General features: G+C 44.5%; 1 protein-coding gene across 1 annotated transcript; it reads left to right on the top strand.

Moving 5' to 3' along the window:
* The first annotated feature begins 4,106 nt into the window (after positions 1-4,106).
* On the top strand, positions 4,107-16,880 carry CUNH1orf158 (chromosome unknown C1orf158 homolog). Its single transcript, XM_035019752.1, has 4 exons — positions 4,107-4,387; positions 10,837-10,950; positions 14,443-14,620; positions 15,790-16,880. The coding sequence occupies exons 1-4, from the start codon at positions 4,274-4,276 to the stop codon at positions 15,969-15,971; spliced, it is 588 nt and encodes a 195-aa protein (XP_034875643.1). The 5' UTR covers positions 4,107-4,273; the 3' UTR covers positions 15,972-16,880.
* The last annotated feature ends 8,832 nt before the right edge of the window (positions 16,881-25,712 follow it).

Raw genomic sequence — 25,712 nt, 5'->3', positions numbered from 1 at the left:
AGCTTCCTTCGGGGGACCTGCAAGGGCAAAACTATTTTCTTAATAATACTAAGAGGTTATTTGTCCCTTTTCACCGTGTCAACGTTGGTTCTGATAGTGGAGAAGCAGCGGGTGGGTAAAGCAGCTGGTGCCCATGCATGAATCAAGGCAGGGGCACCCGTGGGGCTAAAGCCGTATTCTCCACCACCACACACTTGCGGTAGAATAATTAATAATAATAATGATGATGATGATGATGATGACAACGATGATGCTAGTTTCACTTAAGGTTATCCTTGACAAAGAAGTAAAAATTATTAATTTTATTAAATCTTGACCTTTGTGCTGTGTGATGAAAGAAAAGGTAGGTGTGAGTAAAATTCTGCTGTTGCATACCCAAAAATGACATTCTCTTGAAAAACAGTACTGAAGTTGTAAGCAGAAGTAGGTAGGCTTTTTTTTTTTAATTAAATACCATTTTTACTTGAAGACATGATGGGTAGAAAAACGTGGTTATTCAAATTGGATCATCTGGCAGATATTTTCTTAAAAATGAATGAAGTAAGTCTGACACTTCAGGGAACACTGGACATTAGTTGTTGCCAATGACAGAGTTTTGAGCTTTCAAACTAAAACTAGAATTTTGGAAAACTTGTATCCATCACTGTGAGCTGGTCAACTTGCTAATGCAAATCACTAGTGGTATTAGCAGATGCAATTTTTAAAATATCATATAATATGCCAACATTTGGAAGATTTGTAAGGCTTAGTATACCCATGTATTTCAAATGATCACCATGATGTTACAAAATCACAAATAATTGAAAGATCTACTCAAAGCGCAAGCTCAACCAGTGGATTTTAATGTAACAGAGCTCAGAGAGGTGACTGAATAGTTTCAGATTCCACATTGTAACTAACCTTTAAGAAATTACCACTCACTGAGTTTTGCTGTAGCACAAAGAATATCAACAATTAGCGGCAAAGCCTATTAAAATATTTCTCTCTCTTCTAACCACAAATCTATACAAAATTAGATTTTCTCCTTTACACAGAACAATATATCACAACACATGGAATTTTTTTGAAATCAACAAATCATAATATATTTATATTAATCTATTGGGCTTGCCCATTTTGTGGTATAAATATCCTCACCATGAATGATTTTGAGCTACCAATGTGATTTTACAGAATGTAATATTGGGAAGAGATGGGCACCGTTGGCTCTCATGAGCTGCTATGACCTGGCTCCAGAGCCCAGTACAATTCATATTTTAAAAAGCCTATTGAGATACCACCTTACACCAGTTAGAATGGCAAAAATGGATGCGGAAAGAAACAACAAATGTTGGAGAGGTTGTGGAGAAAGGGGAACCCTCTTACACTGTTGGTGGGAATGCAAGTTGGTACAGCCACTTTGGAAAACAGTGTGGAGGTGCCTCAAAAAATTAAAAATAGAGCTACCCTATGACCCAGCAATTGCACTACTGGGCATTTACCCCAAAGATACAGATGTAGTGAAAAGAAGGGCCACATGGACCCCAATGTTCATAGCAGCAATGTCCACAATAGCCAAACCCATGGAAGGAGCTGAGATGCCCTTCAACAGACGAATGGATAAAGAAGATGTGGTCCATATATACAATGGAATATTCCTCAGCCATCAGAAAGGATGAATACCCAACTTTTGCGTCAATATGGATGGAACTGGAGGAGATTATGCTAAGTGAAATAAGTCAAACAGAGAAAGTCAATTATACGGTTTCACTTATTTATGGAACATAAGGAATAGTATGGAGGACATTAGGAGAAGGAAGGGAAAAATGAAAGGGGGGAATCAGAGGGGGAAAAGAACCATGAGAGACTATGGACTCCAGGAATCAAACTGAGGGTTTTAGAGGGGAGGGGTTGGGGGGATGGGTTAGCCCGGTGAAGTGTATTAAAGAGGGCACATACTGCATGGAGCACTGGGTGTAATATGCAAACAACGAATCATGGAGCACTACATCAAAAACTAATGATATAATGTATGGTGACTAACATAACATAATAAAAAAAAATCTGAAAAAAAAAAAATAAATAAATAAAAAATTTAGGACCCCTTTGGGTCCTAAATAATTTTTAAGAAACTAGAAATTTGAGAACCACGACCCTAGAGAAATGGCTGTATCTGGGTTCCAGGAGACATGTACAAAAAAGTCAAAGAACCACAGCTACAGGCAACATGAGTGAATCTTAAAAATATTATCTGTAGGGACACCTGGGTGGCTCAGTCAGTTAAGCATCTGCCTTCGGCTCAGGTCATGATCCCATGGTCCTGGGATCGAGTCCCACATCATGCTCCCTGCTCGCCGGGGGGAGTCTGCTTCTCCCTCTCCCTCTGCCTCCTCCCCCCACTCATGCTCTGTCTCTCTTTCTCAAATAAATAAATAAAATCTTAAAAAAAATATTAACTGTATTGAGGAAAAGAAACCAGATTCAAATGAATACATGCTATACAGTTCCATTTATACCAACTCCACAAACAGGCAACATTAGTGTATACGAAGGCATCCTTTGGTGCTCAGCATAAAAAAAAAAAAAGCAAGGAAGTGACAGCTACGGAAGTCAGGTTGGAAAGGAGGAGGTGTGGGGTTTTGCTCTACTGTAATTCATTTATCTGTACATTTATTTTTTTATTTTTTTTTTTTAAGATTTTATTTATTTGACAGAGAGAGATACAGCAAGAGAGGGAACACAAGCAGCGGGAGTGGGAGAGGGAGAAGCAGGCTCCCCGCCGAGCAGGGAGCCCAATGTGGGGCTCGATCCCAGGACCCTGGGACCATGACCTGAGCTGAAGGCAGACGCTTAACGACTGAGCCACCCAGGTGCCCCATGTACATTTATTTTTAATGTACCTGTTCATATTGTGTTACATTTTATAATTAAAAGTTTTTAAAAATGGAATTATACAGAACACATGACTCCCCTGTACTTGGATTGGAAGGGCATCGCCCCCTTCCTGGCTCTAGCCTGCCCAGACCACTGTCCCTGCCAAATAGAGGTTTGCCATGCTCTGCGGTGTGTCTTCATGTCCTTTCCCCACCACATGGTTGGTTTCAAGAGGGAACAAATGGTTTCTTGGAGTTCCTCTACTTTTGTTTAAAGACTGTTGGGAAAATACATTCTCTGAATTGCCTACTTGAAATTGGATGTCTTCATTTGTGGCAAGTGAGACTACAGCGTTCTGCTTCTTTAATTCAACCATATCAGAGACACCTTTCTCTGTTAGCATTTTGTAACAACTACAGAGTATTTCATTATATAGATGTACCATAATTTATTGAACCAGCCCTCCCTCAATAGATAGGTTGTTCCTAATTTTTTTTTGCTTAGTGAATAAACAAAATAATGGCTTTTCTCCCATTGGACCTCAGAGGGGTCCCTCTGTGGGGATGGGACCCTGGTCTAGTCACTGATGCATTACACACACAGCTCAGTGCCCAAGATGTAGCATGTGTTCAATAAAATGATTGTGAGGTGAATGAAGACTAACCGAATGAACCACATGGTATCAGTTTGAGCACAAAGATAGGATTCTTTGTGGAAGCCCCTTGGGCAAAGGGGCAGACGAGCACTGAGTGGAGCCCAGGGGTCTAGGCCTGAATCAGAGTGGATTCAGATCCCAACTCTCCCACATGGGTGACTTTAAACAGCTACTTAATCTCTCCTTGCTTCACTGCTCTCATCTGTAAAATAGGTATAAAGTGGCATCTGCTTCATAGGGCTGCTATGAGAATTAGATGAGTGACTACATGCAAATGTCTCCGCATGGGCCTAGCACATCAGCACTAGAGTAATAGAATTAGTAATAGAATGTGATAATCTCAACTCATCCTTATAAAAGTACCCCAAGGATGATGCCTCTCACAGGGTGACAACACGAAAACGAGGTCCTTCTGGGCCTTCATTTGTGGTGGTTATTGTTGGTTCGATTTGCTTCTATGGGGCCGGTTTTTCTCCTGAAGAATCAGCTTCCCCCTTAAGGAGAGTATTTGTAGGCACAGCCTATCACCATGGAGACAGTCAACAGTAGGGAATCCAAGATCGGGTCACCTCTCCTTGGAGGCTGAAAGTAGACTCTCGGGCCCATTTGTTTTGTGAAATTGACAGAGTGTCATCATCTATACCCACTCAGAAGGGCATCTGGGAAGATGAAAAAGACACCCTAAACTCAGCAACTGCGTAACATCTCCCCGCTCCTGAAACCTGAAACTGTGGCAAGTCGAAAGACTCAGGGCAAACACTTACCATGCAGTTTTTGACTGCAGTAAGTCCACAGTCCTTCTCTACCCCAAGCTGGAAGGTCGAGACCAAGTATTCAACCCGAGTGCTCACTGGAAACTGGGTGGAAGAGAGGATGAAGGTAAGGAGTGGGAGAAAGTGGACAGAGGGCTTGCAGTGGCCTGGCAGGCAGAGATAAGAATGGGGTCATTACTATTTCCAAATTAAGGGTCACAGATGGTTACATCTTAAGAATGTGACATTAGGGTGTCTGTGCTCTTCACAGGGGAGTTACATGCAAGCCATCATCAAGGTCACCATTATATCTTGAAAATGCCATAGCAGAGGTGTCAACATAGCTGTGCCTCAGCATTATTTTCAGTGGAGTGTTTCCAGGCATCTGGTGTTCCCGTCCCTAATTGCTCTGCACCTTGATTTGCAGAGCGTCTGCTGTCCCTGGCCTGGCCCTTCCCAGAGTGGGGTACTTGCCAAGGCAGTCTTGTCACTCCCGGCATTCCTGTTCCACAACCTTGCGCTGCCTGTGAATTTCAGTTTTTACTTTCAAAACAGAACAGATGGGCTCTTGGTGTCCCCATGTACTTTAAAGGCCAACACAAAAATACTTTGCCTGAATTGGCCTACTTGAAATTGAATATCTTTATTTGTGGTGGCAATCAAGACTGAGTCACTTACATTTCTGCGGAGACATGGAGATATCCTCATGTCTTCTTGGGAAATGGGCAAGAGGACGATACACAATTGGTAATTTTGGTGGGGAAGGGTGGTGGTGACTTCTGAGAACTGGAAAAGGCTGTTTTGGGGGAGAACATTTGCATTCACCACCCCTCCGGCTAGATGTGGCCTGTGGCCATTGTTAGTTCTCATTGGACTTGGCCTTATTTGGGGAGCAGGTGTGTGTAAGAGAAGGTCCAAGGGCAGGAAGAACTGGCTGAGCAATCCCTCCAGGCTCCTGTGGGCGAGATAGCACCCACGGATAATATGGGCTGGTCCTACGCCTAGAAGAGGTCGCATGAAGAGAGCAGAGTTGGAGTGATATGAAAAATATGACAGACTAAGAAGCTCCAGCTCCTTACTTTCCCACAGAAATCCTTAAGAAACAACTATAGCCTAGCTAAAATAAGTATAAAAGAGTTCTGAAAAGCAGTCAAAGGTCCACAGCAACCAAACAAATGCCCAATTTAGAGAAAGTCACATTCAAAATGGTAGTAAATTCCATGGTATTTTTACTTGCTCTTTTCACATCTTCTCCTTAGAACAGCATGGCGTAGTGTAAGAGAAGCAGTGGCTCAGCTCCCGGTTCCTTCCCTTGCACCCAGAGAGAGTGGAGCAACATTTTAATCTGTCTGGAGGCCGCTTGAGGGATTGGCCCCTCTGCTTTGCTTAACTCAGACCTCAGATAAGGAAAAGTGTCTTAGTTCATGTTTCAGGCTAAGAAAAGCAGTTGAAAGCAGGGGTGGTTATAGCTGATGAAAGCTGCTAGGGGACTACAGACCTGTGAAAGTCTGAGGCCGGAGATTGCAGGTGGAGAAATGCAACAGAACATAAAAGGCCTTGAGAAGAAGCAGGGGAGACACTCTTGGGGAAATTAAAGCATTTTAAAGTAGCTGTGTATATAGACTAACTAAAAAAGCACACCACACACACACACACACACACACACACGGGTTCAGGCAAGATGCATGCTCAGAAAACTCCTGAGAACTTAAGACTTCATTCACCCTGGAACATGTCCTGTTAGTTAGTGGAGATCTTCCCTTAAATGGACTGGACAGAAACCTTAAAACAACTACCTTGAATATGCATAAAGAGCTAAAAGAAAACATGAACAAAGAACTAAAGGAAATCAGGAAAATAATATATGAACAAAATGAGAATATCAATAAAAAATAGAAATTATAAAAAGAAATCAAACAGAAATTATGGAGCTGAAAAATACAATAACTACATTGAAAAAAATTCACTAGAGGTGTTTGACAGTGGACTTGAATAGGCAGAAGAAAGAATAAGAGAACTTGAAGAGAGATCATTTGAAATTCTTGAGTCTGAGGAGACAAAAAAAGGAATAAAAAAATGAGAACAGAGTCTAAGGACTTACGGGTCACCATCATGAAGACCAGTATACACATTATGGGAGAAAAAAGAAAGGGGCAGAAAGAATATTTGAAGAAATAATGACTGAAAACTTCCTAAATTTGAAGACAAGACATGTGTTTACAAATCCAAGAATCTCTGTGAACTCCAGTAGGAAAAATCCAAAGAGACTCCCACAAAGACATATTATACTCAACCTGTTGAAAGTCAAATACAAACGAATTTGAAAGCAGCAAAATCAAAATGACACATCATGTACAAAGCAGCCTTTATAAGAATATCAGTAGATTTCTCAACAGAAACCTTGCAGGCCAAAAGGGGGTGGGGTGATATATTTAAAGTGCTAAAAAACAAAACAAGACAAAAAAAACCCCATAACATTTATCCACTGAGAATACTATAGCTAGCAAAACCACCCTTCAAAAATGAAGGAGGAACTAAAGCACCCCCAGATAAACCAAAACTGAAGGAGTTCATTACCACTAGGTCTGCCCTACAAGAAATGGAGCAATGCTAGACAGTAACCAAAAGCCATATGAAATAAAGACCTCTGGTAAAGGTAAACACATGGACAAATATAAAAACCACGATTATTGTAATTTTGGTTTGTAACTCCACTATTTTTATAGGATTTAAAAAACAAATGCATAAAGATAATTATAAATCTGTGTTAATGGGTACAAAATATATCAAGATGCAGTTTATGACATCAGTACCATAAAATGGGAGATGGCAGGGCTGTAACAAAGCAGAGTTTTTATATATGAGCTAAGTCAAGTTGGTGTCCATTTAAAATAGGTTGCTAAAAAGATTGTTATAACTTTAGGATGTTATGTGCAATCCCCATGATAACTACAAAGAAAATATCTCTAGAATATATATGAAAGGAAATGAGAAGGAAATAAAAATGTGTCATTGAAAATAACCAACTGAACACAAACAAAGGTAGTAATGGAGGAAATGAGGGACAAAAAAAATGCTGAAGAAAACAAATTAAAAAATGGCAAAAGTAAGTCCTCCCCTGACAGTAATTACTTTAAATGTAAATAGATTAACTTTTCAATCAAAAGACATAGATTGGCAAAATGGTGGGGGGGGACTCAAAACCTAGGCTGCAACTATATGCCATCTATGAGACTGTCTTTAGATCTAAGGGCATGCATAGGTTGAAAGGGAAAGGACAGAAAAAGTTATCCATCCAAATAGCAACCAAAAGAGAGTGGGTTGGCTATACCAATATCATTAAAAAAATAGACCTTAAGTCAAAAATTGGTATAAGAGCCAAAGAAGGACAGTATATATTGAAGAAAGGGTCATGAAGAAATAGAAAATCTGAATAGATCTATAACAAGTAAGAAACAAAAACATCTCCAAAATACAAGTCCATAACTAGATGGCTTTACTGGTGAATTCTACTTAGCATTTGACTACCATAACATAACAAAGGCCATATATGAAAAGCCACAGCTAACGTCATACTCAATGGTAAAAGACTAAAAATCTTTTCTTCTAAGATCAGGAATAAGACAAGAATGTCTGCTTTGCCAGTTCTATTCAACATAGTATTAAAAGTTCTAGCCAGAGCAATTAGGCAAGAAAAAGAAATAAAAAACATAGAAATTGGAAGGGAAGAAGTAAAATTATCTCTGTTTGCAGATGACAGGATCTTATATGTACCAAACCTTAGAGACCACACATACACAAACAAACAAAAAAAACCCAAAAAACCCAGAAAAAAACTGTCAAAACTGATAAATTAATTTGGCAAAGTAGCAAGATACAAAAATCAACATGCAAAAATCGGTTGCATTTCTATACACTGACAATGAACTATCTAAAAGGGGGACGAAAAAAAAAACAATTCTATTTATAATAGCACCAAAAAGATTAAAATACTTAGGAATAAACTTAACCACAGAAGCAAAAGACTTATATAATGAAAACTACGAAATATTGTCAAAAGAAATAAAACACAATGTCAATAGATGGAAAGATGTCCTATGTTCATGGATTGGAAGACACAATATCATTAAGATGTCATACTACCCAAAACTGGCAATCCCCAAAATCGATTTCCAGTTTCCAAATGGGAAATCAGTGCAATCCTTATGATTTTTTTTTTTTTGCAGAAATTAAAAAATCCACCTTAAAATTCATTTGGAATCTCAAGAAACTGAATAGCCAAAACAATCTTGAAAAGAAAAGAAGTACAAAGTTGGAGGATTCACATTCTCTGATTTCAAAAATTACTATAAAGCTATAGTAACCAAATATTGGGATACTGGCATAAAGGCAGGCATATAACAAATGGAACAAAATAAAGAGCTCAGAAGTAAGTCCTTACATATCTGGTCAAATGATTTAAACAGGGCTGGCAAGATCATTCAATGGTGAAAGGACAGTCTTTTCAACAAATGGTGCTGGGAAAACTGCATATCCAAACGTGAAAGAATGAAGTTGGACCCTTACCTTACACTACATACAAAAATTAATTCAAAATGGATCAACACCTAGATGTAAGACCTAAAACTGTAAAACTCTTAGAAGAAAACATAAGAGAAAACTTCATGACGTTGAATTTGGTAGTGATTTTTTGTATAGGACACCAAAATTATAGATAACAAAAGAGAAAGAAATAGGTAAATTGGACTTTCATCAAAATTGAAGATTTTTATTCATCAAAGAACACTATCAACAGAGTGAAAAGATAATTCATGGAAGGGGATAAAATGTTTGCCAATATTATATATGATAAAGGATTAATATCCAAAATATATAAAGAACTCCTACAACTCAACAACAAAAACACAAACAATTAAAAATGGGGAAAAACCTGAACAGATATTCCTCCAAGTTATGCAAATGGCCAATAAGCACATGAAAAGATGCCCAACATCACTAGTCATTAGGGAAAAGCAAATCAAAACTGTAAGATACCACTTCACACCCATTAGGATGGCTATGATAAAAAAAAAAAAAGAAAGAAAGAAAAAGAAAGCAGCAGATGGGGCGCCTGGGTGGCTCAGTTGGTTAAGCGACTGCCTTCGGCTCAGGTCATGATCCTGGAGTCCCTGGATCGAGTCCCGCATCGGGCTCCCTGCTCGGCAGGGAGTCTGTTTCTCCCTCTGACCCTCCACCCTCTCATGTGCTCTCTCTCATTCTCTCTCTCTCAAATAAATAAATAAAATCTTTAAAAAAAAAAAAAAAGAAAGTAGCAGGTGTTGGTGAGGATGTGGAGAAATTGGAACACTTGTGCATGATTAGTGGGAATGTAAATGGGGCAGCTGCTGTGGTAGACAGTATGGCAGTTGTTAAAAACATTAAACATAGGGGCGCCTGGGTGGCTCAGATGGTTACGCATCTGCCCTCGGCTCAGGTCATGATCTCAGGGTCCTGGGATCGAGCCCCGCATTGGGCTCCCTGCTCAGTGGGGAGCCTCCTTCTCCCTCTCCTTCTGTCATTCCCTCCGCTTGTGCTCTCTGGCTCTATCTCTCTGTCAAATAAATAAATAAATAAATCTTAAAAAGAAAAACATTAAACATAGAATGACCATATGACCCAGCAATTCCGTTTCTGGGTTTACACCCAAAAGAACTGAAAGCAGGATTTTGAAGAGAGATCTTCATACATCTGTGTTTGTAGCAGCATTATTCACAGTAGCCAAAAGGTAGAATGGATAAGCAAAATGTAGGGTATGCCTACAATAAAATATTACTCAGCCTTTAAAAGGAAGAAAATTCTTACACATGCTACACTGTAGATAAACCTCAAAAACATCATGTTAAGTGAAATAAGCCAGGCGTGGAAAGACAAATACTGTATGATTCCACTTGTATGAAGTACCTTGAGTAGTCAAATTCATAGAGACAGAGAACAGAATGGTGGGTGCCACGGGCAAAGGGCGGGAGCCATTTAATGGGCTGAGTTTTAGTTTGAGAAGATGAAGAAGTTCTGGAGCCAGGTGATGATGATGGTTGCATAACCATATAAGTGTACTTAATGCTACTGAACTGTGTATGTAAAAATGGTTAAAATGGTAAATTTTGTTCTATTTTACCACAATAAATTAAAAAAAAAAGGGAACCAGGAAACATAATATAATGGGGCGGGGGGTGGGGGGAAGAGTGGAACTGGGAAGAGGTGAGGAAAATAAAGAAAAAAAAAGAGAGGAGGGAGGCAAACAGGAGGGGGGAGCAGGGAGAGAGAACACAAAGGGAACAGGTACAGAAGGTGAGAAGTGGTCAGGTGACCAGGAAAGTAAGAGCTTTCCTGAGGCGTGGGATGCCAAGTGCCTGAGCGCAGTCCTTTCTGAGCTTTGGAAGGGAGGGGGCAAAATTAAGCTTGCATTGTGAGGATGCCCTGGGCTCCGTGTTTACCCTTTCTCTGCCCAGCTTTCCCTAGCCCAGGAGGGAAAGGGATGCTGCAGAAGTGGGAGAAGCTGCATCACAGAAGTTATCCTGACCATTTCGTCTCTTTCAGTTCACCAAAGCCCCGGAGGAAACACCTCAGTGCATTTACAGAAAAGAGTACGTCCCCTTCCCAGGCCACAGACCAGACCAGATCTCCAGGTGGTATGGCAAGAAGAGAATTGAGGTACGAGGGAGTGGGGGCCCCACACTCAGGCCTGGGCTCACCCCAGTGCTCAGGAGCCACCACCTGCCAGCTTCTTCTAAGCTCAGTTCCCCCTAGGGGACACAGTAGTAGTCTTGTGAGCACCCTCCCCAACCCAGGGGCTGCGGATGGCATCCACCTTTATTTACAATCTGCCAAATCTCAAACTGGTAGCATTCCCCCCCCCACCCTGTATCCCAGCACTGTCCTGGATCATTTTCCAGTTCCTCCAGGTTCTCCCAACAGGATGTAGGCAAAGGGTGTGGGAAATAAACAAGCAAGGTAAATACCGAGTTAAGGGGAACATAGAAATCACATAAGGTCCTCCAAAAGCGAGTAGCGGTGATGCTTGGATGACAGTATTTTGTATCTTCTATGCCCCAGCTTCCTGTTCTTTTGTATAAAAAGTCAGGGACCATTCGGCCCTCTCTCACTCATTGAGTGCGTGCCCTTGTGTCGCAGGTCCCCGGAGCAGGAAGCAGGGCACTGTGACCTCAGGACATGTCCCCCCACCCGCACCCCCCAACCCCATACCTGCCTAAACTCAGGGTGGGGGCACAGAGTGAGGGGTGGGCAGTGTCAGGATGGGAGCATTTTGGAGCTGGAAGGGTTCCAAGAGATTGTTCAGCTCAGCACCCTCATTTGCAGATAAAAGGCGCCCCGGGTGTGGTGAATGTCTTGTCCAAAACTGTGTAGCTGGTTGGTAAGAGACTAAGCCGGTGGCTTAGGATACTCAAGCAAGTATCCTCACATCCCTCTTCATTATCTGCTGGAGTGGACTCTGTCTTCTGCATTCTGGAGTCATCTCTGTATAAACAGCACCACATTTTCAGCTCTGTGTGGGCATCCCTGGATTGCACGGATATCCCTGGAGTACGCCAGCATCCACAGACCATGCTGACGCCCTGGGGATGCCAATCGTTACCATGAGTGAGCCCTGAAGACCCAAAAGCATGCTCACAGAAGGAAGTCAAAATAAGAGCCCATGATCTGGGGCTCCTGGTCCCCAATCATCAATATATATGAGGTACTTAGCCTAGTTCTAAATACACATTCATGCCCTTCTTAAAGTCTTTTGGACTCATTACAAACCCTGATGAAGAGATAACCACACACACACACACAGAATCTGGTTAAGGGGCCTCTGGGTGGTTCACCCACTTAAGCGTCTGATTCTTGATTTTTTGCTCAGGTCATGATCTCGAGGTCATGAGATCGAGCCCGGAGTTGGGCTCTGCACTGGGCTGGGAGTCTGCTTGGGGATTCTCTCTCTTCCTCTCCCTCTGCCCCTCCCCCCGCTCTCTTCCTCTCTCTCTCTCAAATAGTAAATAAATAAATCCTTATGTAATCTGGTTAAAATTAAGAAGTCCCCTGCCAACATATACACAAAATAGAACCAAGCAATCAGATATCCATTTCCAAGGACTCTGTTCAAAACTCCTGCTTGTGTGCGGGGACCCTGGACATAGCACTGCCCCACACAGCAGCTTCAACCCATCAGCTCTTTCGGGTACTTCATCCTGCTCTTCCTCCTAGGACAGCCAGCTCCCATCCCTTCACACTTCCTCCTTCTTAGACAAATGCATATCTGCTCTTTCAATTGACTATGGATCGATGGGGTTAGCATCACCCAGAGAGGACCCCCTTCCTGTGCTTTTCCACTAGGCAGGTATATTCATCGCATTTTTTGTGTTCTGAATTTTAGATGGTTTGACATCTTAGGGGCCGTGCTAATCCTGGACAGACTGCCCTCCCAAGGCTGGCTAGTTCCTACAGACAGCAAACAGCTTGCCTGGAAGCGCGCCTTTGGGATACAAACCAACCAATCCAGAGCCCACACCCCAACCACCTCTTTTATGTAACGTTCACATGCCAAGCCAATATCCCTTTGCCTTAAATCACTCCAGGGCCAGGCACCAATAACCGGAAGCATCTCTTTAGCTGAAATCTAACTCTGCAATCCTAAACTTCTCAAACTTGCTTACCCTGCCTCACCTTGTTCCTTCCCTTGGAAAACACATAGAGGTCCTGGGCCATGCTCTCTCTCTCTCCTGCTCCTTCTTCGACACTGGTGCTTCCCTATGTGGTCCCGTGTGGTGCCCCCTCCTCTCAGGAATTGAAAGTAATAGACTTTCTTTTCTTTTTTTTAAAGATTTTATTTATTTATTTGACAGAGAGAGACACAGGGAGAGAGGGAACAGAAGCAGGGGGAGTGGGAGAGGGAGAAGCAGGCTTCCCGTGGAGCAGGGACCCCGATGTGGGGCTCGATCCCAGGACCCTAGGATCGTGACCTGAGCCGAAGGCAGACGCTTAACGACTGAGCCACCCAGGTGCCCCAGTAATAAACTTTCTAAATCATTTTTTTCCAAGGCAGCTGTCTCTCTATCTGTCACCTGATCATACCTGATCAAAACAAAAATCTCAGGTTCATCATCAAGACAGCAGGGCCATGCCCCAAGCCAAGAAGAATAGCAAGAAAATCCCTTTCTCCTTTTCCCTGCTGTGATGCCTTCTCAGCACTTCCCTGGGTTCATGGGAACCCCTCCAACTTGCTTTCCCTGGCATTGGACCTGTACTCCCGGCACCTGGTGATGCGGATCTTGGGAACCCCTGCCTAATGTCTGTGCCTGTCCCCTTCGTCTCCCTTTGGCATTGTGATCTGGCTTATTTATGGAACCACCACTTGAAATATTATGTGCACCTGGCATTTCCAGACCAGAGCAGACACAGACCTCCCTGTCTGCTCCAGACATGAGGACAGGCATGGAAATCCACATTATCCTCCCCTGTAAATCAGCCCAGTCCTCCAAGATTCCCTTCCAGGGCCAAGAGGATTTTCTTCGGAAAGGCACTGATGCAGGCAAACGTCCCAGAGTAAGGAGGACACGGCTTTCTTCTCCTTGTAAATAACTCCCACTAAAGAAATCACTCCTCGGGTTTCCAGCCAAGGGAACCATAAATCCTTTGCAGGAGAAGGCAATTTATGGAGCGTTCTCTGACTCTTCCCATAGTAACTGATTGAAATACAAGGTGTATATGTCATGCTCAGTATTCAATGCCTTTCACTGGCCATGGCAATAGGCACTTGGGTGGAGGAGCTTGGAGACACATCAGAGGGTGTAATTTCAGATCACAAGGGCAGCAGTGAGATGGTTCTGGCTCTTCCTATTCAGCTGGGTGTCCTGCCTTTCATTTTAATGTGTCCCCATAGCCCATTCTAGGGATGAATTGACTTGGCATGCGTTGGGCGCCCCCAGACGGAGAACTGACTGCCGCGAAGCTGGGATGTGTGTGTGACGGTGAGCTGCGTCCTGGTGGGCCAGACAACTGTGTCTCCCAGGTGGTGGCCCCGGGGGCTCAGGCAACAACACTCAGCTTCACACACCTCCGAGGCGGCAGCTTCTCCCTCCGTCCGCCGCCCTGTGGATGCCTTGCTCCGATCGGTTAACACGCCCACTGTGTCTGTCCCTCCAGGGGCTCCCGTACAAACACCTGATCACGCACCACCAGGAGCCCTCCCACCGCCATCTGATCAGCACCTACGATGACCATTACAACCGGCACAATTACAACCCCGACCTGCCCGCGCATCGCACCTGGAGTGGACATAAGATGCTGTGGCTCCCAGAGAAGTCCGACTTCCCCCTTCTCGGTATTCATATAATTCGGGATTTCGCCCTGTGCTGGGCAGTGAGGCGTCCACAGCTGCCCTAGGGCTGTGGATGCTGAAAGACTCACACAGAGAGCATTAGTGTGACCCGGAAGGGGGGAGAATCCTTCTGACCCGCAGGGCTGCTGCTTGCCACGGAGGTGACGTGGGCTGTGTGGTGAAGCCCTCACCTGTCCGCCATGCCAGTCTGGGTTTACTGGGAGCACGGATGCCAGGGACAGCATCACTGCCCTCAGATCCATCATCTTTGCATAAACAGTGACGACTGGTGCCCCGGGGCCCCGCACTAACGTAGCACCTGGGGGACACAGGAGTGACAAACGGGGAGGAATTCCTGCCCTTGGGAGAGTTGTCATTCCAGTGGGTCCCAGATAAGACACTATTAATGGATAAGATCTGGTGAGTAAGATCATTCTGGACCACCATATATGTGCCACGAAGTGAAGATGCCAGGTAAGGAACACAAAGTGAGGCAGGTATTTGTGAATCTCCTTTGGGTGGAACGATGAGGGATGGTCTTTCTGGAAGAGAGAGTTGAGTTGAGAAGGAGGGAGCCATATAGGAATTGGGGAGTGGGGGGAGAATTCCAGGGGAGGAAATAGCAAGTGAAGATGCTCCACAGCAGGAAGACCACTTCGGGGCTCATAGGCCACCACGAGGAGTGTGGATTTTGTCCTTCCAGGAGCAACAGGACTTTGAAGGGATTTTTGTAAGAGAGTGCCTTGATCTGATTTACATTTCAAGCTACCGTCCTTCTTTGCATGCAACTTTTTGTACTCCCTACCCTTCAATGCAAAGGGACCTGCGTCTTATGGTGAGTGGCTTGTCACTCCTCATTACTTTTGCAAGGGTTTCTCCTCGGGATCGCTCTCACAAGCCTGCACTGCTCCCTTCCCTGCTAGGGTAGGACAGTCCCCCAGGAGCCGGCAGGGCCACCCTCCACCAGTCGAGCGGCTGACTTTTCCGAGGCCTATGTACCAGCGCCTGGTTCCTCCTGAGTACGCGGGGAACCGGCCCCACCCTGAGCCAACACTCCTGCAAGCCCTTCTTCCCTCCGGAACCAGCCTCGGTCCCGGATACTGCAGCCCTGGAAAACACGTTCTTCTGGCCGGTCCACGCCCCGTTCACCCAGAGCCTGGTTTCTCTTGCAGCTCCCCCTACAAACTATGGACTCCGTGAACAGCTGCAGCAGAGATGGCTCGCACCCAAGGCTGCCCCGAGGGAGAGCATTTACACCTCATCCTACCCCAGACCACCACCCTATGCTTTGTCCCGGCGGGAACATGCCATCCCCGTCCCTCCCCCTCGTCTGCACCCTGTCCCACGCTTCTGAGAGCTGCCAGGCCCCGGGCAATGCAGGCAGAGCAGCCGGAGCCCCACTGTGCTGTCCAACTGGCCAGGCAGCCGGCAGCCTGCAGACCCACCCAGAGTTTTAAATCCGGCCCCGCCGAGGGGCCCTTAGAATCATGGTCTGTGTTTGAAAGTTTCGCCCCTCCTCCAAACCCTCAGGTTCCTTTCTTTTCCATCCCACAAGTAAAGCTCTTTGACAGAATGGAGTGTCACGTATATGCAGAATTGTGCAGAATGGCAGAAGGCCCTCTCCCTCGTTTCACATGAGGGGAAACTGAGGCCCAGAGAGGTAACATGATTCCTGCAAGTTCTCGCAGTGGGGTACCTACCCTCCAGGAGTGTCTGGTCCATACAGAAGGGGATCTGACCACGAGACCCACCGCAGAGCTCCATGACATAGTAGAACGTGGTTATGGGAGGGCACCCCGTGGGAGCTGGCCGTCGGGGAGGGGTCCAGCCCGTCATTGCCTCCCCAGGGGTGCGCTGAACCCAGGATTCAGAGGAAGCAAGACACACAGCACTCCCTTCCACCTCTGAGCTCTTAAATCCTTTTCCGGGTTTGAGGATGGGGAATTTTTCAGCGAGTGTTTCAGAATGAAGATTGGCCCGCAGACAGAAGATCCGGGGCACTGTCCTGGTTCAGGGACTTGGTGCTGTCCTCACCAAGGATGGAGTCCCCTGAGGCACGTTCTGCCACCTGATGTGGAGTCCGGCCTCCAGATGAGCACGGCCGGCCCGCATCTGCCCCGTCAGGGCGGTGTCCGAATGGCCTTCTCTGCCTTCTGCCTCCACCCCGATTATCTGCATTCATTACTGTAGGCTCTGCGCTCGGTGTTTTGGGGCTCTTCTCTGGACCCACGCTCACCCCGATCACCCCGACCCAGTCATGTTCCACACTCTGAGCCCACGTCTAGCTGCTTCCCCACACCCCTGCCCCAAGGTGGACCTCTGTCCAGACCCCAACCCATCTTGATGCCTAAAGACCCCTTATTCTTCCCAGAAGTCAGCTACTCCCATTTCTGCGTCAGAGAAAAGTGAGCCCCCCAACCCTCCCCCCCAGAACCCTCCTGCCAGCATCAGAGAGGAGGTCACCTCTCTGCTCCTCCCTCCGTCCATCCGTGGCAGGGCATCAATACACTTCTGAGGCCCTGCCAGCTCATCTCACAACCACCACTACAAACGGTTGTTTTTTTTCTGCTTTGGAGAAAAAGAAATGAATAGAAGTATTTTTCCATGAATCTTTTCCTTACATTTTTGGCACCTACTACCACATTCTAGCAAATAATCAAGGAAAAAAAAAAAAAAAAACAAAACAAAGGCAAGAAAAAAACAAATCATATTTATTCTGGGTTGAACAAGCAGTTCAACAAAAGCCAGGATCTAGGCCTAAACGAGATTATCTCATTGACTTGTTGCTACCGTCGTCCATGGTAGGTGCCCCAAGGTAGGGATTATAAACGTTATTTCTGTTTACAGAAATGGGAACAAAGAACAGAGACAACAGAGATTAACTGGCTGGCCTGATACTGTGCACGTAATGAATCCTAGAGCTGGGATTTGAACCTAGGCGGGCTGGTCACCGAGCATGCATGCTTAGCCCTTGTGCAAACTGTCTCTTCAAAGAAAGAAAAGCCTTGAGACCAGCTGGACGTGTTGGTCTGCTGTGCATTTGGCTCAGGGACATGTGTGTGTGGTTGGCTGTGATTCTGGACCGGAAATAATGTGACTCAAAGTAGAGGAAGACTGGGTTCGGGCCGTCCCTTTCAAGGACACCTGCCGGCCCCAGGCCTCCTCTAGGTTGACCTGAGCACACTCTAGAGCCATCACTCACTCCTCCAAGAGTCTGTTCACTGACCCTGTCTTCCCTACCAGACTCAAAGTTCCCTCAAGTCAAAGCCTGGCACACACGAGGTGCTGAGTCCTGTTTGCTGAAAGAGTGGTGGGAGGAAGGGAGTAAAGGAGGCTGGGCCAGGAGAAGAGCTCCAAGTGGTTGCCGTGGGCTGCCATCCCGCTGGGCACCCCGCTGGGCCCGCCAGCAGCCACTCGGCTGTCCCACAAACATCCTTTGAGCTGTGGTCGAACCACACACTGACATCACAGAGCCTTCCATCAGGCAGAGGAGAGGGATCTTAAACAAATACAGGACAGGACAGAGTGATGTTGGGGACAGGTTTACGGAATTCGGGACCTTGGTAGCCAGTGTGTCGTGAGGGAGATCAGTGGGGTGTCCTGAAGCAAAGGGATCTTGAGAGCAATAATGGGGGCATGGAGACGTGATCTATCAGGGAAGCCTTCCCCGAAGAAGGGGTATTCAGGCAGAGGCCCGAACACTGCCGGGGGGGCGGGGGAGTGGGGGACTAGCCAGGTGCAGGGGCAGGTGGGGAGGGCAGAGGGGTGGCCTAGATCGCAGGAACAGCATGTGTGAGGCTCCGTGCTGGGAAGGAGCTTAGCAGGTTTGTTAAAAGCCTGAAAGATGGTGTATGGGTTCCCTACCGCTGCTCTAACAAATACGACAAACTTAGTTGCCTAAAGCAACACAAGTTTATTCTCCTACAGTTCCGGAGGCACTAAGTCCACAATGGGTTCTTCTGGAGGCTCTAGGGGTGAATGGGTTCCTTGCCTTTTTCTGCTTCAAGGGGACACCTACACTCCCCGACTCATGGTCTCCCCTCTCTCTTTCCAGAGCTGCAAGCAGTGTAGCATCTTCTCTCTCCACCTCCCTCCTGGGAGGACCCTTGTCAATACACAGGGTCCTGGATCATCCAGGATAATCCCTCCATCTCAAATCCTTAGTCACATCGGCAAAGTTCTTCTGGAATATAAACTAACATATTCAGAGGTTCGGCGGGGGGGATGAGGATGCAGGCATTGATTCAGTGTGGGGGGGTGCATTGTTCATCTGGAGCCTGGATGCAAGGCAGGAGTCCTGTGCACTCAGCGTGTTCCATCACTTAACCCCCGAGACATATCTAGTCCTTTTCAGGCGACTGGGAAGGCAAAGGGGCAATGGTGGGGGTGGGGGGTGGGGTGAAGGAGCCCAAGCCCTGTGGCTGCCTGCATGGGTCAGCACTCCTTGGCCTTCCACACACTGGAAGTGGCTTTAAGGGCGCCTGGGTGGCTCAGTTGGTTAAGCGATTGCCTTCGGCTCAGGTCATGATCCTGGAGTCCCGGGATCGAGTCCCGCATCGGGCTCCCTGCTCGGCAGGGAGTCTGCTTCTCCCTCTGACCCTCCCCCCTCTCATGTGCTCTCTCTCTCTCATTCTCTCTGTCTCAAATAAATAAAATAAAATCTTAAAAAAAAAAAAAGTGGCTTTAGGAGCGGCTGTGTGGCTCAGTCAGTTAAGCGTCCGACTCTTGATTTCGGCTCAGGTCATGATCTTGGAGTCGTGGGATCGAGCCCCGAATCCGGCTCTGTGCTCAGCAGGGAGTCTGCTTGAGATTCTCTCTCCCCACCCTCCCTCTCTCTCAAAAAAAAAAGAGAGAGAGAGAGAGAGAGAGAGAGAGAGAGAGAGAGACTATATAAACAAAACACTACAGTGGCCAGAAGTACGAATTTGAAAATCAGATTGAAACACTGTAACCAGATTACCAAATTGGGCTGCACAACCCGTAGCAGTGGCCCCAGTGAAACCAGGGGGGAGGATCACCCAATCTTTTCCAAAGGAGTGGAAAGGAGAGTGAGGATCTTTTCCCCACATCCCTGCTTCAGCTCGATTCTCAAACTTGAGTGGCATTAGCACAGCTGGACAGGGGCGGGGTTCTTGCCCTCTGAGTTTGTGGATCAGTAGGTCTGGGGTGGGGCCAAGAAGTCACAGTCCCTGCAAGTTCTCCGGTGACGAAATCTCTGCTGATGCTGCTGGTCTGGGGAACATACCCTGGGAACTACTCTAGGAGGCTGCCTTCTTATTTTACTTGTGCAATTTCTTTGGAATAACAGATTCTGGCATGAAAACAGTGTGGCAAACACCTGGACCTGACTTTCCCTAAGGCTTCCCAGCAACAGCAGGAGCCTCCGTCTCCAGGATGTATTACAAAGTACAAAGTGAACAGTCCATCTCCAGGTGCTGGGACAGCACGGTGAAAGGTTCAAGAGCACTGACCGCTGTGCCTTAGAATTCCAGTTTCACGCGGACAGGCTGTGTGACCTTGAAGAAGTTACTGCCCCTCTCTGAATCTCTCTTCCTCTAGCCATGGGCACAGTAACTATTTCTAATGCAGAGAGAAATACTGAGCCCAGAGCTTGGTACATAATAAACCCTCCGTAAATGGTGGCAACTATTGTTCAAAAAAACAACAGTCAAGAAAACAGCCAAGGTCATGGAGGACAGCTGAGACCTGAGGCAGAGTGTATTCTTGTGCCAGACTTTCCCTCCGTCCAGACAAGATGCTTTTCACCGAGGAACCTGGCACTTTTTCAGAGCCAAGCCCCAGAGGCACCCCCTGGTGCTGTCCCACTGGCTGGGACAAGCCTGCCCCCTGCTGGCCAATTTGACACCAATATACAGGCAGCTATGGTTTCAGGCTCAGGGTTTCTCTGGGATTGGCACTAACTGCAGATGTGAAAATAATTCAAAACCAGATTTTCTGATTGTTATTGGAAAACATCTGGCAGCTGGTGGTGAGCCTGGGTGTACCGATGCTTGGAGAATTCAAGCATGAATTTTTTAAGTTTTTATTTTGATCACCCAGTGCTCATCACAAAAAGTGCACTCCTTAATTCCCAGCCCCTATTACCCCCATTCCCCCACCCACCACCTCCCCTCTGGCAATCATTAGTTTGTTCTCTATAGTTAAGAGTCTGTTTCTTGGTTTCTCTCTCTCTCTCTCTCTTTTTTTTTTTAAATATTTTGTTATTAATCAGAGAGAGAGAGAGAGCACAAGCAGGGGGAGCAGCAGAGGGAGAGGGAGAAGCAGACTCCCCGCCGAGCCGGGAACCCGACTCGGGACTCGATCCCAGGACCCTGGGATCATGACCTGAGCCGAAGGCAGATGCCCAACCAACTGAGCCACCCAGGCGTCCCAGTTTCTCTCTCTCTTTTTCCTTTTGCTTGTTTGTTTTGTTTCTTAAATTCTAAATATGAGTGAAATCATATGGTATTTGTCTTTCTCTGTCTTATTTCACTTAGCCTAATACTCTCTAGCTCCAACCATGTCATTGCAAATGGCAAAATTCCATTCTTTTAAATGGCTCAATAATATTCCTCTGTGTATATACAACCCATCTTCTCTATCCATTCATCAGTCAATGGACACTTGGGCTGCTTCCATAATTTGGGTATTGTAAATAATGCTGCTATAAACATAGGGGTGCATGTATCCATTTGCATTAGTGCTTTTGTATTCTTTGGGTAAATACCCAGTAGTGCAATGACTGGGTCATAGGGTAGTTCTATTTTTAACTTTTTGAGGACCCTCCATACTGTTTTCCAGAGTGGCTGCACCAGTTTACATTCCCACCAACAGTTCAAAAGTGTTCCTTTTTCTCCAAAATCCATGCCAACATTTGTTTCTAGTGTTGTTGTTTTTTTTTATTTTAGTCATTCTGACATGTGTGAGGTGATGTCTCATTATAGTTTTTATTTGCATTTTCCCGATGCTGAGTGACGTTGAGCATCTTTTCATGTGTCTGTTGGCCATCTGGATGCCTTCTTTGGAGAAATGTCTGTTCATGTCTTCTGCCCACTTTCTAATTGGATTATTTGGGTTTTTTTGGTGTTGAGTTGTATAAGTTCTTTATACATTTTGGATGCTAAACCTTTATCAGATATGTCATTTGAAATTATCTTCTCCCATTCACTAGGTTGTCTTTCAGTTTTATTGATTGTTTCCTTTGCTGTGCAGATGCTTTTTATTTTGATGAAGTCCAAGAGTTTTATTTTTGCTTTTGTTTCTCTTGCCTCATGAGACATATCTAGAAAAATGTTGCTATGTTCAATGTCAGAGAATTTATTGCCTGTACTCTCTTCTAGGATTTTTATGGTTTCAGTTCTCGCATTTAGGTCTTTAATCCATTTTGAGTTTATTTTTGTGTATGGTGAAAGAAAGTGGTCCAGTTTCATTCTTTTGCATGTAGCTGTCTGGTTTTCCCAACACCATTTGTTGAAGAGACTGTCTTTTTCCCATTGGGTATTCTTTCCTGCTTTGTCAAAGATTAATTGTGAGTTTATTTCTGGATTTTCTTTCTTTTTTTTTTTTAAGAGAGAGAGAATGAGAGACAGAGAGCATGAGAGGGAGGAGGGTCAGAGGGAGAAGCAGACTCCATGCGGGACTCGATCCAGGGACTCCAGGATCATGACCTGAGCTGAAGGCAGTCGCTTAACCAACTGAGCCACCCAGGTGCCCTATTTCTGGATTTTCTATTCTGTTCTATTGATCAGTGTATCTAGTTTTGTGCCAGTAGCATACTGTTTTGATTACTATAGCTTTGTAATATAACTTGAAGTCCAGAATTGTGATGCCTCCAGCGTTGCTTTTCTTTCTCAAGATTGCTTTGGCTATTCAGAGTCTTTTGTGGTTCCATACAAGTTTTAGGATTGTTTGTTCTAACTCTGTGAAAAATGCTGTTGGTATTTTCATAGAAATTGCATTGAATGTGTAGATCGCTTTGGGTGTATGGACATTTTAATAATGTTTGTTCTTCCAATCCATGAGCATGGAATATCTTTCCATTTGTTTGTGTCATCTTCAATTTCTTTCATCAGTATTTTAGAGTTTTCAGAGCACTGGTCTTTCACCTCCTTGGGTAAGTTCATTCCTAGGTATTTTATTATTTTAGTACAATTATAAATGGGATTGTTTTCTAAGTTTCTCTTTCTGCTGCTTCATTATTAGTGTATAAAAATACAACAGATTTCTGTAGATTGATTTTTTTATCCTGTGACTTTACTGAATTCATTTATCAGTTCTAGTAGTTTTTTGGTGGCGTCTTTGGAGTTTTCTATATAGACTACATAGTCTTTTGGTTTTTCATGTCATATACAAATCACAGAAGTTTTACTTCTTCCTATCAATTTGGATGCATTTATTTCTTTTTGTTGTCTGATTGCTGTGGCTAGGACTTCCAGTACTATGTTGAATAAAAGTGGTGAGAGTGGACAGCTTTGTCTTGTTCCTGACCTTAGGGGGAAAGTTCTCAGTTTTTCACCATTGAATATGATGTTAGCTGTGGGTTTTTCATGTATGACTTCTATTGTGCCGAGATATGTTCCTTCTAAACCTACTTTGTTGACGGTTTTTATCATGAATGGATGTTGTACTTTGTCAAAAGCATCTTCTGCATCTATTGAAATGATCATTTATATGGTTTTTATCCTTTCTTTTATTGATGTGATGTACACGCTGATTGATTTTGCAAATATTTAACTGCCCTTGCATCCCAAGAATAAATCCTACTTGATCGTGGTGAATGATTTTTTTAAATATATTGTTGTGGGGCACCTGGGTGGCTCAGTCATTAAGCGTCTGCCTTCAGCTCAGGTCATGATCTCAGGGTCCTGGGATTGAGCCCCGCGTCAGGCTCCCTGCTCCACGGGAAGCCTGCTTCTCCCTCTCCCACTCCCCCTGCTTGTGTTCCCTCTCTCGCTGTGTGTCTTTCTCTCTCTGTCAAATAAATAAAAAATCTTTATAAAATAAAATAAAATAAAATAAAATAAAATATATTGTTGGATTTGGTTGCAAGTATTTTGTTGAGGATCTTTTCATCCATGTTCATCAGAAATATAGGCCTGTAGTTCTCTTTTCTTGTGGTGGTGTCTTCATCTGGTTTTGGTATCAGGGTAATCCTGGCCTGATTCAATTTCTTTGCTGGTAATTGATCTATTCAAATTTTCTATTTCTTCATGTTTCAGTTTTGGTAGGTTACATGTTTCTAGGAATTTATCCATTCCTTCCAGGTTGTCCAATTTGTTGGCATATAGTTTTTCATAATATTCTCCTATAATTATTTGTATTTTTGTGGTGTTTGTTGTTATTTCTCCTCTCTCGTTTGTGATTTTATTTATTTGGGTCTTTTATCTTTTCTTTTTGATAAGTCTGGCTAGGGATTTATCAATTTTATTCATTTTTTCAAAGAACCAGCTCCTGGTTTTGTTGATCTGTTCTATTTCTTTTTTAGTATATCATTTAGTATATCATTTATTTCTGCTCTAATCTTTATTATTTCCCTTCTTCTGCTGGCTTTCGGCTTTCTTTGTTGTGCTTTCTTTAACTCCTTTAGATGCAAGATTTGGTTGTTGAAGATTTTTCTTGTTTCTTCTTCTTTTTTTTTAAGATTTTATTTATTTATTTGAGAGAGAGAGAGTGAGAGAGCACAAGATGGGGGAGTGTCAGAGGAGAGGCAGATTCCCTGCTGAGTGGGGAGCCTGATGTGGGGCTTGATCCTGGGACTCCAGGATCATGACCTGAGCCGAAGGCAGACGCTTAACTCACTGAGCCACCCAGGCGCCCCAGATTTTTTTGCTTCTTGAGGTAGCCTTATATTGCTATATGCTTCCCTCTTAGGACCACCTTTGCTGTATCCCAAAGGTTTTGGACTGTTTTGTTTTCATTTTCATTTGTTTCCATGTACTTTTTTTTATTTCTTCTTTTATTTCCTGGTTGACCCATTCATCATTTAGTAGCATGTTGTTTAACCTCCATGTAACCGTGGTCTTTCCAGATTTTTTCTTGTGGTTGACCTCCGGTTTCATAGTATTGTGGTCAGAGAAGTTTAATGGTATGATTTCAATCTTTTTGTATTTATTGAGGCCTCTTTTGGGCCTAATATGTAATCTATTTTGGAGAATGTTCCATGTTCACCTGAAAAGAATGTGTATTCTGCTGTTTAAGGATGGGATGTTCCAAATATATCTGCTAGATCCATCTGGTCCAGTGTGTCATTCAAAGCCATGGTTTCGGGCGCCTGGGTGGCTCAGTTGGTTAAGCATCTGCCTTCAGCTCAGGTCATGGTCCCAGGGTCCTGGGATTGAGTCTTGAGTCAGGCTTCCTGCTTGGTGGGGAGCCTGCTTCTCCCTCTCCCCCTACCCCTCTCCCTGCTTGTGCTCTCTCTCTGTCAAATAAATAAATAAAATCTTTAAAAAAACAAAACAAAACAAAACAAAAAAAAAACCAACAAAAAAAAAACAAAGCCATGGTTTCTTTGTTGGTTTCCTTTTAGATGATCTGTCCATTGCTGTAAGTGGGGTGTTAAAGTCCCCTACTATTCCTGTATTATTATTGATTAGTTCCTTTATGTTTGTTATTAACTGTTTTATGTGTTTGGGTGCTCCCAAGGTGGGGGCAGAGAATTCAGGCATGAATGTGAGAGCACACCCTTGTTGGCCTGCAAGCCTGTGAGGCTCACTTCCTGTTCCCAGTTCCAGCCTGCTGAGAAATAGGATGTCTCTGAGGTCTCTGGACAGACTGCGGGGGAACTGTGGTTACCTAGTTGTTCTTCCAGACCTGAAACTGACATTGGTTAGGGGCCTTGGCTTTGGAACGTGCTCGGGCTGGAATCCCCCTTGCCCCTCCAACCCTCCACCACCAGGTATAAAATACAAAATCAATCCGGGAGACATTTGCAAATAGCCATTGCATAAGTACATACTTGGTTTTATATGAATAGAATTCTATTGCATATGCTATTCTGTACTTGATTTTATTTTTCATCCTGTGATGTACTCGTCGGCAATCTAGCATGGCCCAGCAGACTTCTTACTTTTTATTATATACCTGCTCCCTTCCTGTT

The sequence above is a fragment of the Mirounga leonina genome, unplaced genomic scaffold (genome assembly GCF_011800145.1).
Source record: "Mirounga leonina isolate KUSES-001 unplaced genomic scaffold, KU_Mleo_1.0 Mir_173, whole genome shotgun sequence".
In the NCBI taxonomy this organism is placed as follows: Eukaryota; Metazoa; Chordata; class Mammalia; order Carnivora; family Phocidae; genus Mirounga; species Mirounga leonina.
This window is presented reverse-complemented; position numbering and strand designations above follow the sequence as displayed.

What these genes read in the sequence shown, in the direction of transcription:
- CUNH1orf158 (XM_035019752.1), top strand. Translation starts at nt 4,274, where the DNA reads ATGCAGTTTTTGACTGCAGTAAGTCCACAGTCCTTCTCTACCCCAAGC. An exon ending in GGGTGGAAGAGAGGATGAAG is followed by an intron (nt 4,388 to 10,836) that starts GTAAGGAGTGGG and finishes CGTCTCTTTCAG; the next exon opens with TTCACCAAAGCCCCGGAGGA. An exon ending in GTCCGACTTCCCCCTTCTCG is followed by an intron (nt 14,621 to 15,789) that starts GTATTCATATAA and finishes TTTCTCTTGCAG; the next exon opens with CTCCCCCTACAAACTATGGA.